The 9,708-nt window shown below is 51.2% G+C and overlaps 1 protein-coding gene across 1 annotated transcript; it reads left to right on the top strand.

Annotated features, from left to right (window-relative positions):
- The first annotated feature begins 311 nt into the window (after positions 1 to 311).
- Positions 312 to 8,085, top strand: LOC135441711 (zinc finger protein 239-like). The gene is made up of 3 exons (XM_064701255.1): positions 312 to 5,117; positions 5,516 to 5,600; positions 5,845 to 8,085. The coding sequence occupies exon 1, from the start codon at positions 1,029 to 1,031 to the stop codon at positions 2,028 to 2,030; it is 1,002 nt and encodes a 333-aa protein (XP_064557325.1). The 5' UTR covers positions 312 to 1,028; the 3' UTR covers positions 2,031 to 5,117; positions 5,516 to 5,600; positions 5,845 to 8,085.
- The last annotated feature ends 1,623 nt before the right edge of the window (positions 8,086 to 9,708 follow it).

Below are 9,708 nucleotides of genomic sequence, written 5' to 3'. Positions count from 1 at the left end.
TGTTCTTCTCCAAGTTCATGACTTTAGCAGGACCTTGGCTAAGCAGCAGTCTGTGTCATCAGTTAATAACATTTTCTCAAACTGGTGGCTTCTCCTGTCACTTCCTTATGTACAAGTTCCTGGCTCTATCTCTGAGCAGATTCACAGCATCTGTTTGTAAAGACACTTTCCTCTTCTTCCTTTCATGGGGGTCCCCCATTTGTGGGACATCCCCCCTGGAGCAGGGTGTCCCCCCTTGCTGCAGCCCCACCCTCAGGCAGTGCTCAGCCAATCATAGCACATGGCGCTGATGACTCAGCAGTTGCTGGGCCCCCCTTGAGGGGGATTTGGGGAGGTGGGAGTGGGGCAGCGCCAAGGCCGGGCCCCCCCGCGCTGTCCTGGCGGGAGCGGCTGCAGTGGGGACCGAGTGCGGGCGGGAGCGGCCGAGAGCCCAGCGCTGCCCCAGCCCGACCTGCCCCAGCTCCATCCCTGCCCCTGCCGTGGGATGCTGTGGGTTTGGGGGGGAAGAGGGAGCCGGCAGTGGGTGCTGGGCCTGGGGCAGGAGGAGAAGGGAAGGAGAAGCAGGGTTGAGGAACGAACTGGTCAAATGCTGCACGTGGGAGGAAAAGGTGGGATTGTGCAGGAGAAGGAGGAGTTGTAGGAGGAAGAGGAGTGTGAGGAAGAGCAGGGACAGAGGAGAAGGAGGAGCAGAAAGAGGTGGCACCACAAGGTTCTACTCCTCCCTGTATCTGCAGCCTCCCCCACAGCCCCAGGAGCTTTGTGCCCCCAGATGCATCAGGTGACCGGGGTAGGGCTAATCCATGATTTTCATGGGGGCTGAATCTTGATGTTTCTGAGCTTTATTAGGCAAATGTTGGTGCTTTTGTTTTTTTGTGAGGGCTGAATCTCTTTATTTTGGCGGGAGTTTTTGCTGAATATTGACGTTTGGGAAATTTTAGACTTGCATCTTGATCTTTAGAGGATTTCTGTGCTGAATCTTGGTGTTTTGGAGGTTCTTACAGACACAAGATGCCCAATGCCTTTCCTAGATGAACTTGGACATGGAGGTTTTTCCAGTCCAAGCTGCTCTCCTCTTGATTTTTTCCCCAAACCAGGATTTTTCATTCCCAGGGCGTGGCCTGATGGAGGAGGAGGAAAAGCCCCAAATGTACCTCATGAAGAGGGGCAGCAAACCCTGCCCAGGGAGCTCTGGGGAGGAAAGAGGCCCCGTGAGCCAGGAATGCATCCTGCGATCCAGCCAGAGCTCAGAGCTGGTGAAGAAGCCTCATGTCAGGGAGAAGCCACACAGATGCTTGGAATGTGGGAAGTGTTTCAGCTGGAGCTCCACCCTGAGGCAGCACCAGGTGATCCACACTGGGGAGAGGCCCTTTGAGTGTGAGGAGTGTGGGAGGAGTTTCAGCCACAACTCCGTCCTGATCCAGCACCAGAGGATCCACACCGGGGAGAAACCCTTTGAGTGTGGGGAATGTGGGAAGAGCTTCAGGCAGAGGGGCCAACTGATCCGGCACCAGGTGATCCACACTGGGGAAAAGCCCTATGAGTGTGGGGAATGTGGGATGAGCTTCAGGCAGAAGGGCTACCTGGTGCAGCACCACATGATCCACACTGGGGAGAAGCCCTTTGAGTGTGGGGAATGTGGGAAGAGCTTCAGAGGAAGCTCGGCCCTGATTCGGCACCAGGTGATCCACACAGGGGAACGGCCCTACAGCTGCTTGGAATGTGGGAAGAGCTATGGGTGGAACTCTGACCTGAGAAAACACCAGCGCACCCACACTGGGGAGAGGCCCTACGAGTGTCCTGAGTGTGGGAAGAGGTTTCACAGGAGCTGCGATCTCCTCAAACATGAGCGGATTCACACGGAGGAGAGGCCGTTCCGCTGCCCCGACTGCGGGAAGGGCTTCAAGCAAAACTGCAAACTCACCATCCACCGGCGCATCCACACCGGGGAGAGGCCCTACGAGTGTTGGGAGTGTGGGATGAGATTCTCACAGAGCTCTCACTTGACAGAACACCAACGGAGGCGCCACTGAGGGAAGCCCTGTGAGTGCCCCAAGTGTGGGAAGAGCTTTGTGTGCTGCTCCAGCTCCATCCGCCATGAGAGGATCCACGTTGGATGATCCCCAGTGACAGTTGTTGGGCAGAGCCCTGGTGATCCATGGTCCTGCTGATCTGTGTTGGGAAGACACCTGGCTTGGAGGCTTCACATCTTCCTGGTTCCCTGTGGGCAGCTAGATAAATGCAGCAGCAGGAACATCCATTGGGACACAGACCAACAATGGGAATTCCTTGGGGACAGCAGATTTCGACTTTCAACCACATAAAATCTTTTGCATTCATTCCTATCTTCTGGTAACATGAGCTAGTACTGAATGGTGTTGAAGTTATGTTCAGGGTGGACTGGACTATATGATTCTTGTTTCCCCAGTCTGTTCTGTTTATGCTGAATAATAAGTTTTGTACCTTTAGGACTTGTCCTGAGAGTGAAAGGGGGAGAGAAGAAGCACGGAGTTTGTTTTCAGACTCGGCACTCACTCCTCCACATTCCTGCTCCTGTGCTGTGTTGTCTGCAGTTGGACAGACAGTGGGACAGAGCTCTCCTTTGCTTTTAGTTAGTTTTAGCTAGCTGAGGCAAAGAAGTTCCCTGGACTGTGGGGTTTTTTCCCTTTTCTTTGGACCTGTTTAAACCTGCTCTGGCCTGAACACCCAGGGGAGCACTGGCAGCTCACACCTGTGGCCCACCAGGCCGGGCCTGGGCCGTTGCATTTCCAGCACCAGAGGGACTGATAAGAGACTGAGTGAGCCAAGCTACAGCCCACGGAGGGGACTTTGTGAGTTTGTTTCTCTTTTAGAGCAGCAAGAGGTTTTATTGTTTAATACTGTTTAGGTTTTATTGCGTAATAAACAGGTTTTTCCACTTTTCTTCAAGGAGGTCTTTTATTTTTCCTGAACCAGTTGGGGGAGGGGCCAATTCAGTCTGCTGTCTAGAGGAACCCCTTTGGGGGTTCTCTCCCAAATTTGTCCTGAACCGGGACAAGGTCTTTTCCAACTTCAGGGATTCCACGATTTTCATTTCCTATTGCCCAAGGGTGTCTTCCGTAGCCAAATGATGAAAAACTGGGGAAAAGACCAAGATTTTGGAGACAGTGGGATAGAAACTCCACCAGAAAAGGTTCTTGCCTTCTGCCCAAGCACGTGGATCCTCAGCCAGCATGGACACTGAAATCCTTTTGTTATGGTCTTGATTTTTTTTAAATTTCTCTTCATGCCTTTAAAATATCTAATCTTGAGGTAAAAGTAGACATTGAACTAAGACATGGCTGTGGTCATGGTACAACACAGATATGGTGGGACACAGACATGGAGAGTGACATAGGGACACATGGACATGGAGGGGGCCATAGCCATTCATGGGGACATGTGTGGACACGGGCATGGATGGAGATGTGGGGAACAATGACAGGGATGGAAACATGGTGGGGAGACAGCCATGGGTGAGGACATGGTGGGACATGGCCAGCGACTTGTTGGGACATGGCCATGGCCAGTGCCATGGGGAAAACTTATAGGGCATGTGGGGGATGCTGGGTTGGAGGGAGTTGAGGGTTCCTGGGAGGGACCTGGAGCTTGCTGAGGCCTTTGGGGAACCCAGGCCAAGTGGCTCTGGCTCTGCTGGGTGACCCAGGGGGAGGTTCTGGGGCAGCTGCTCAAGGACCCCCTGACCTGAAGCCCCAGCCAGGCATTGGGCTCCTGGAAGGGGATGAACATTCTTGTCCCAGGAGGGAAATCCCAGCATCCCCAGGGTGTCAGGGGCAGCTGAGAGACCACAACAGGGAGGGGCGCGCCAGACAGAGCTGTCACACTTCTTAGCTACACCCCAAAAGTCCCAAAACTCAGGGATTGCTCCCAGGAAAAAGCATCCAGGAGCTGCATGAATTGAGGGAAAAGGGGGATGTGATCCCTTGAGACTGAGCAGGAGGGGCCTGGATCCCCCAAAACCAAACACAGGGACAAGAGGTGGAACTGAAGGCACGATGGGAAAGGGGTAGGAGTGCAGGGGAAAAGAGGATTCAAAGTGGGAGAGGGATGGTAAATGAGCCTTAATTGGTCTTATTCTAGGGCAAGCTATGACAGCTCCAGAGCTCAGCCCCCAAGGGGACTGAGTGCCAGAAGCCAGCTCGCTCAGACCAAGGCCACGGGTCAGCCCCTAGCAAGCAGCGAATATTCAGCTCTTAGTGATTAGCCAGCTCTTATGATTTCAGCTTTGCTTGCTAGGTAGCTTTCCCTTGACTTGAGGCTCCAGCAGACGGTAGAGAGAGGAGAAGGAGAAGACGCCAGCTGTTCCACATGTATGGCTTTATTGGAGGGGTTCGTGAAGAGTCTCAGCACTTCTTCCGAGTTAGTAGGGGTACAGTATGCTACTTTTATAACCTTGGCCCGGTTCCAGTCCTGACCGATGGCAAAAGGTTAGAGGGACCATAAGTAACCAATAGTAAGGTTAACAAGATATTGCCTTACATGGCTATAGGGATAGGTTATAGGGCGGATGTCCCTGGAGTCAGGAAGCTTCTTCGCTATTGTGTGAGCATTTCTATTATTCAGATTCTCCACGGGGCTGTGGCTAAACCTGAGGGTTTCACTACAGGATGGGATCCCCAAATTGAGTTGGGAGAGGTTCTTGGGTTGGGGGAATGATGGGAGAGTGGAGGGAAAGTTAGGGATGGGATAGAAGAAGGGTGGTTCCGTGGGGATCCTATTGTGTCCCCACTGCTTGATCCCTGGAGTGATTCCCTGGGGCTCTGGAGGGGAATGGATCTGCACTGGGTGGGTTCCCAAGCCCCCTGCCCATCGCTGGGGGGCTCATGGGAAGTTCTCTGGTTCCCTCCACCCAAACGCTGCAGCCGTGGGACAGACAAGGGTGTGAAAGTAGGATCTGGAGTGGGCAGGGAGGAGGAGCAATAGGAAGAGGAGGGAGAGAGGAGGCGGAGGATGGGAAAAGGAAGAGCAGGAACAGGAAGAGGAAGAGGAGGAGCCACAGCAGAACCCCACGGTTTTCCCGCTTTCCCACTGAGTCTGCAGCTCCCCTGGTCCTGGCAGCATCAATGCCCCAGATCTCACAGGTGAGTGGGGAGGGACAGCTCACCCCAAATCCATTTGGGGGTCTCTGGGAGGGTTTGTTTACAGAGGAGGGGATGTTTGGATCTTACAGGGCCCCAAAAGTGAGACGCGGATGCCCTTTTGGAGAATTGTGGAAGATTCCTGTGGCAAACTGTCTGTAGTGGCTGGGGCAGTGGTGCCAGTTGTGGGGGGACCTTGATTTTGGGGCTCTGATTGGCATCAGAGTGGGGAGAGCAGCAAAGGCCAATCCTGGAGCTGGGGGATCCTGGCAGCCTGCAGGGGTGGGGGAAGCTGGAGATGAGCAGGGTCTGGGCCTGCCTGCCTGTGAACAGGGCAGTTACTTCTCGAGCTGGGCTTGGGAAGCAGGACCAAGGGTCTCACATGTATTTTTTCCCCCAAGCCAGGATTTGTCAATCCCAAACTTTGTCTGGATGGAGATGGAGGAGGCTGCGAGGAAAAGGAAGATGGCCTGGGACATGAGGCAGGTGAGAAGGAAGTCGCTGCCCCTTTCCCTCTCTCCTCTGCTCCATGTCTCAGCCCAACATTTTCCCTGGCTGCAGGACAACCCCACTACCAATGCCGTCCTGCCAGGGATGAACTGGGGGAATCTCCTTCACCTTCCCCTCTGGCACAGAGGCACATCCCATCCTGTCCTTTTCCATAGCTCCTTCCCTTTCTCATTCTGTCCTTCTTTCTTCCTCATTCCTTCCTTTCCTTTTCTTACCCCAGACACTGAGCTGCAGACAGAGACCAGGGAGAGCAAATCCCTGCTGCAGAACCTCATGGAAGAGGCAGTTTTCAGCAGCTCTATGGAATGGGAATCCAATGGGGAGGATAAGCCCTGGAGATGCCATATAAGGAGGAGTTGCAAACTCAGCCCTGGGAGCTGTGAGGAGGAAAGATGCCCCCTGTATCCAGAAGGCAGCTGGAGATCCATTTGGAACTCAGAGGTGGCGGAGACAACTCATGGCTGGCAGAAACCCCACAAGTGCTTGGAAGGTGGGAAGGGCTTCAGCCAGAGCTCTGGAGCTCAGACATGATCCAGCACCAGGTGGTCCACATGGGGACACAGCCCTACAAATGTGGGGAGTGTGGGAAGGGCTTTGGGTGGAGCTCCAACCTCATCAATCACTGCAAGGTCCACACTGGGGAGAGGCCCTATGAGTGTCCTGAGTGTAGGAAGTGGTTTCTGAGCAGCTGCAATCTCATCGTAATGAGTCAAGGGGTGAGCTGGAAATGTATTTACAGTTATTGAAAAGTGTGGATGAGTCAAGGGGCCAGCTGGGAGTACAAGTGAGATAGTAGAAGATTACATATTTTAGCTAAGATTTTAAAATTGGTTAAGAAGCTAAGTTAGCTAGCAAAACTCACATACCTTAGTGAAAGAGTAACAAATATATTTGAAAAGTAAAGCTAGGAGTGGCAGGGGTAGATGTAGCAATTGTGAAGAAGCAGAGACCATGGAAATATCTTGCCTTAAGAATAATCAAACAGTTTGGAGTGGCTTGGGGCATGACAAGCAGATCAAAAAGTCCTGCCAACTGGCCATGGGTGAAGAGTTTACCATGAGAAAGAGAGCTTTCTTCTTCCCATACGCCCACTCCTTTATTTCAAAATCCCACAGACCCAACTTAAGCGAGTGCAATTGTGCAGCCATATTAGGTATTCAGCTGATTATAATACAAAGTGGGCAGATAATGATTATATACTACACCTCCTTAGAAACTGCTTGGATATGTAAAGCCTTTTCTGTATAAATAGAGAGCAGGAGTCTGCAACTCCTTGCACCTGCATTTGGAAATGATTCCTCATGTGTCCAGCGCTGCAATAAAATACCCTTCTTTTCAGCTTTAATTAGTTGAAGAGTTGTCTGTCCGTGCTTCAGTACATCAGCAGATTCACACAGAGGAGAGGCCCTTCCGCTGCCCCGACTGTGGGAAGGGCTTCAGGCACAACTCCACCCTTGTCACCCACAGGCACATCCTCACTATGGAGAGGCCCAATGAGTGTCCTGTGTGTGGGAAGAGATTCTCCAGAAGCTCTCACTTGAGCCAACACAAATGGAGGCGTAATTAAGGGACGCCCTGTGAGTGTCCCCAGTCCCGGTGTCACCCCCTTTTCTCTGCCCACAGAGCTCCTGAGCTGGTGGCAGCCACAGCCCCTTCCGGTGGCCTTGCACCTGGCTGAGACCTCCTGTGATTGGGCAGGGAGGATTGGGGCGTGACTGGGCAGGGAGGGTGTGGGCCAGGTGAGGAACACTGGGTGCTGAGGGTCTGCCCAGCAAGTGGTGAGTCATCAGACCTGCTCTCTCTGATTGGCTGACTCTTGTTCATCACATTCTCTGATTGGCTGTGGAGAGGCCTGGGAGTTGAGAGCAGGAATGGGAGTGATCCCGCCCAGAGCACCGGCATTGGCAAAATAGACCCAGCCTCGGCACAGGGAGTGAATTTATTACCAATGAAATCACAGCAGGACAAAGATAAGGGAAAGGAATCTCTCCAAACTTTTCCCTCCGCCCAGGGGAGTTAATGATGATGGAGATACAGGGATATCCGAATTTAGATCAGAAGCCAGTTTTATTGGGTATTGGTGGTTCGTGCCCACCCAGGGACGCCAAATATTGGAATATGAATCCCAATATTACCAGTTAGATTGTGCTTGGGCCAGTCTGATCCTCGCTGCTAGGCCGAAGGCAGCATCTGTGGTGTATCACCCCAGAGACACCTATAGCTTGCTGGTGGTTGCAGCTGGGCCCTAAGCAAGTCCAGGCTTGTGAGGAACTCTGTTTACCTCAGGAAGAAGACTTCAGGCGAAGGTGAAGAGAAAAAAGGAGAGGATTCTGCTGGAGGGTTTAATATCCAGAGGTTTGTTCCATGGTGACACAGGTCTGAATCTTGGGAAGAGCTCCAGCAGAATACCCGACCGCATGGCTGGACTCACCTTTTAATTTCAAGAGGAGGGGAGGGGAGGGGACAGGTGAGCCACCAACCAGGTGGGAGGGGCGGGGTCTCAAGGGATGAGGGACACCTAGACAGGCCAATGACCTCTGGGCCTGAGGGGCATCCTTTGAACTTCAACAACCACACGACGCCTTGTTGGAATGTTAAGCCTGATTGACAGGACTCACTCAGCAAGGGGGCGAGGGGGGAAGGGAGATGGGTATTGGCACACCTGGGAAGGGACCCGGGACCCGGAAGTCTAAAACAGGACATTACAACACACTACAGCATGGTATACCAGGGGTTTATAGAGATTTTTACTTGTATGGTACTTACATAGGGCTCTATTTTCGGTAATAATCCCCCACTGGTTACACATTCTTCAGGACATCATGTCACCTGTTAACATTATCTTATCACTAAGTCTCACGATATTTTTCTTGGCCACTTCTTGCCCTGAGAACCTTTATCTGTGTCTGTCTTTCCCATGGTTTCTGCTTGATCAGTCCTCAGATAACAGGCCCCTTTATCAGTTCCATTGTACTCTCTGTTTTATTCCCCATACCTCCCCCTATCTGTTCAAACAAAAATACACTCTTACGTGACTTGTCTATTAATTTTTTCACACACTGTAAAATACAAAGAATAAGCGTAACAATGCCTAATACAATGCCTAATACATATAAGGCTATTTTAACGAAATTTCTTATCCATCCACCAAGTTTCCAGTTCCCCAGAAGTTTTCCTAGCCCTGTTAACGCTGATACCACTGGGTAACCTTAACCATTTTCCCAAGGGCATAAGTCTGTTAGAGGTTAAACAGGTGCTGATGTGGTGTTGAGGTCCTGTTCACAAGGGTTCTCTGCCAGTATTGGTGTTCAAGGTGAATCTTCAGGGCATGCACTCAAAGATTCTCAAAACGGCGTCACATTCTTTGATGGAATTCACTTGGGACCATTCTCTATGGAGACACAAGCAAAACCTCTACCCCAGGTTGTGGATACTGGCAGCCTGGTAAGAGAGAGAAAGCCAGATAAACTTTCCCAGGAATTGTTCTGGGGAGTTTTGAGAAGTCTAAGAGAAAGAATTAAAACAATGTTGCAGCTGGTGTTTTGAACAGTTGTTTTCTCATAAGAGGTTTACTAAAGTGTGTTTCCTTAAGTAGCCAATCATGTGAAGTGTATTGATTAAAGGACCAATCAGGTCCACCTGTTTCAGAGCAGTGTATAAAAAGGAACGGGTTTCTAATAAAATTATTATTAGTCTCCTGAAGAGAGTTAGACTTCATGTGTCACCTGACTCCTGTTCCTGACTCAATGGTGACACCATGTGAACTAAGGATCAGGCCCCAATATCTTACCAGATTCTGGATCCTTCATTAAGGCAGGGATTTTTTCCCTTTTGTTGCAATTGTGAATTACAATTAAAATGTCGAACAATCGGTGGGTTGGGGTCCATCAAATAACAATTCAAAAATTTTAAAACATAAAGGGCTTTCTGCAGTCTCTTGTCAGGGGTGCTATCTCTGGCCCTCCCTTTCTATTGTACCAAGAGACGTTCGAGGGAGCCATGAGCCCGTTCAGTGACAGATTGGCCTGTTGGGGAATGGGCAATACCTGTTTTGTGCATAATTCCCTGTGGAAGTCATATTTTC

This window comes from Zonotrichia leucophrys, unplaced genomic scaffold, assembly GCF_028769735.1.
Source record: "Zonotrichia leucophrys gambelii isolate GWCS_2022_RI unplaced genomic scaffold, RI_Zleu_2.0 Scaffold_445_41868, whole genome shotgun sequence".
Classification (NCBI taxonomy): domain Eukaryota; kingdom Metazoa; phylum Chordata; class Aves; order Passeriformes; family Passerellidae; genus Zonotrichia; species Zonotrichia leucophrys.
The sequence above is the reverse complement of the archived record's forward strand: the minus strand, read 5'-3'. Positions and strand labels throughout refer to the sequence as shown.

Coding starts and splice junctions, on each gene's coding strand:
- LOC135441711 (XM_064701255.1), top strand. CDS start 1,029: ATGAACTTGGACATGGAGGTTTTTCCAGTCCAAGCTGCTCTCCTCTTG.